At 37.8% G+C, this 3233-nt stretch overlaps 1 protein-coding gene across 1 annotated transcript in view; it reads left to right on the forward strand.

Moving 5' to 3' along the window:
- Positions 1-420, forward strand: part of LOC101648082 (olfactory receptor 13D1-like) — a 3710-nt gene extending 3290 nt beyond the window's left edge. Inside the window, 1 exon segment of the mRNA XM_004711053.2 lies at positions 46-420. Within this exon segment, the coding sequence (XP_004711110.2) occupies positions 46-420 (375 nt within the window).
- The last annotated feature ends 2813 nt before the right edge of the window (positions 421-3233 follow it).

Raw genomic sequence — 3233 nt, forward strand, 5'->3', positions numbered from 1 at the left:
CTCTCCTCCATACTGAGAATTAATTCAGCTGAGGGCAGAAAGAAGGCCTTTTCTACCTGTTCGGCTCACCTGACTGTGGTCATCTTATTCTATGGGTCAGCCCTTTTTATGTACATGAAACCCAAGTCAAAAGAAACAAAGACCTCTGATGAGATCATTGTGTTGTCTTATGGAGTGGTGACCCCAATGTTGAACCCCATCATCTACAGCCTGAGGAATAAGGAGGTAAAAGAGGCTGTGAAGAAAGTCCTGAGCAAGCACCTATATCTCTGGAAAAGCTGAGAAGCCTTGAGACCTGTGTCATCTTCACTGAAGGACAATGTCAAGTCCTCCATGTTCAAGGTCATAGTCATGGTACCCAGTGTCAAGGGAATAAGTGATTCTAAAATCAAATATGGGATCCAATTCCCTTCGATATAGAACCCCCACATAACGCTTGCTAAAAAATGCCTTTTGTACTTAGTGTCCAGTTGTAATCAGTCCAGTATCTAGTTCCATAACATTCGTGATGCTATTCATCAAAATCCATCCATATCATTCTATCTGTCTGTCTGTCTGTCTCTGTGTGTTCTAGCTCTCCCTTCTCTCCTTGTTTTTTCTCTCCTCTTTCTCCTCCCTTTTCTTTGCATGTCCTTTCTCTCTTCCCTGCCCTTTTCCTCAATATCTTTGATGTGGATAGTTATTGTTTTTGCTGCACAATATCCTTCCTTGAAACATAATACATCTTTTCCTTTGAAAGAGCAAAGTCTCCCATTCTCAGTCCATGCTGCGTTTATTAAGTCTGATAAAATCCTCTGAAAACAGAGGTAAATATGGAAAAAGCCATTGGCAATGAGAATAAGATACCCATCATGGAGTGCAGAGACTAGTATAGCACAGCAAGTGTTCTCAGCGTGGCTAATCAGAGTGCTACCTTAGTGTCAAAAAACAAAGAGGCACCCTGTCTGCAAATGTCCCTAAAGTGGTGAGCATCAAGCTGTAGTTTCTGGTGACCAGTTTACCAAGATGTTTGGAGGGCTTCAGTGAGCAGGAGGCACTGATGAGGGACACAGTCTATCTGACTATGTCATTTTCACTTCTTAAAGGACCTATGGCTAACGTCAAAGTCAACATCTTGTTTGTATGACTCAACTTAGCTCTTAGTTTTAAAAAACTACTTTCAATTATAGTTTATGACTTACAAGCCTATACATGCTAATTAATATATCTCCTTGTCTGACATCCACTAACATTTTTGAGCAAAATAAAAAACTATTAGACAATGTTATTGGATTGGTACTAAGCTATCTAAACTTTAGAATATCTCTTTCGCTTCTTAAGTTAATAACTTTTGCTCTCTGTGACAGCAAGCATTCTAGGCATCTGCACATCTACTGAGAAGCATTTATATGTTTATATTTTGTGTCTTCCTTATTTGCTTCATAATAATATCCTGGGATTTCCCACCATGCTTTCCTGTGCTCCAATTCAGTCCATGTTTTGGATTCTTGAATTTTGCTTTTTTGGGACACTGTGTATTAGTTTTTAATAGAGATTGCCCATTCATATAATATAGCCAGTAGAACTTTTACACATTAATAGCTAAAATTAGTTAAAATTGGATACCTTTAAAATTTTTTGCATGTAAACTTTTTTCCTACTCTGCGAACCAAAACTATGAGTGCCATAGGTCTTGAGAGGTTTACACAATCCAGTTATTTGTAGATATGAGACCCGGACTATCATGAGCCCAGTGCTTGATAAATACAAATAACAATGTGTTAGTCTATTAACTGACAAAATAATGAGTCATGTATGTTTCCCTCCAGCCCTGATTTACAGGGTCATAAGCATATCATTTATAGCATGGACAGTGCAAAACTCTTGACTGCTGTCTCCCCAAACTACTTCTCTTAAGGTCTCATACACTCGTATCCAACCCACAAGCAAATTCTGTCAACTCTATCTTCACTTTCATCTGAATTTGACTGCTTTCATTACTATTATCATAGTTCAAGCCACTGGCATTTTATCTAGACAACTGTAACGTTTGTCTAAATCATCATTCCTGTGTTTCCATTTTTACTTTCCTGCAATCCATTGTCTGCACAGCAGCCAGAATATTGTTTTATACATGACTTATACCATAGAGTACCTTTTCCTAAAGCCTTCAAAATGTTACCGATCCTCCTTGAATACAATCTAAACTCCATCCTGTGTTCTATATTGATGCCAGTCAATGTAATCTGTGGCACACTTACTTCTATCATCTATCTCATACCTCCTTCTGGTGCTCACTTGGTTCTAGTTCCAATGTCTTCATACTCTTTCTCAAAAATGGGAAGACCTTAGGTCTATGTAGATAAGTTAGGCTGGATAAACAATATGGAGGAGAAAACACAGGGAATCCAGGACAGACAAACCACTAAGGACCAATAATAAGAGTAGAGATACCAGGAGGGTAAGGGAAGGGGTAGGAGGGGAGCAAAGGGGGAATGATCACAAGGATCTACATATAACCCCCCTCACTGGGGGACGGACAACAGACAATTGGATGAAGGGAGACCTTGTTCAGTGTAAGACATGGAAAAGAAATAATAAATTATAAATTATCAAGGGTTCATGATGGAGAGATGGTGGGGTAGGAAGTGAAAAATGAGGAACTGATACCATGGGCTCAAGTAGAAAGAAAATGTTTTGAACATAATGATGGCAACAAATGCAAAAATATACTTGACACCATGGATGGATGTTTGAATTGTGATAAAAATTGTATGAGCCCAATAAAAGGATGTTTTTTTAAAAATAAATAAAAAGAAAATGTTACACATTTGATACTATGATCCACTGTCATCCTTCAGTTCAGAAAACAAATAACCCCGTGACTCAAATATCAGCCCCAAACAGAGAGGTCTATATGCTGAGAAAACACTATAGAAGTTAATAGGAATCAACGATTTGAGATTTCAAAGGCAGCACTTGCCACAAGACAAAGCTCAGAAGGCAGGAAATGTTAAAAAAAAGAGAGTGAATAGAAAGGAGTAACACAGGGAAGAAATGGAACAAGTGATATTACCTTGTAGGAATTGTAATCAATAACTTGAAATAAAATGTGTACAGGTTGTGCAGAAAATGGATTTTCTGTGTAAATCTCTTGATTCACAATTGAAAGTTTAAAAAAAGAGATGACCATCAACAAAAAAGTCATGACCATCAACAAAATTTAAATGTTCAACTTTAAATCACTTCTGGGA

Source organism: Echinops telfairi, unplaced genomic scaffold, assembly GCF_000313985.2.
Source record: "Echinops telfairi isolate 266 unplaced genomic scaffold, ASM31398v2 ScPeMD7_7410;HRSCAF=8448, whole genome shotgun sequence".
NCBI lineage: Eukaryota > Metazoa > Chordata > Mammalia > Afrosoricida > Tenrecidae > Echinops > Echinops telfairi.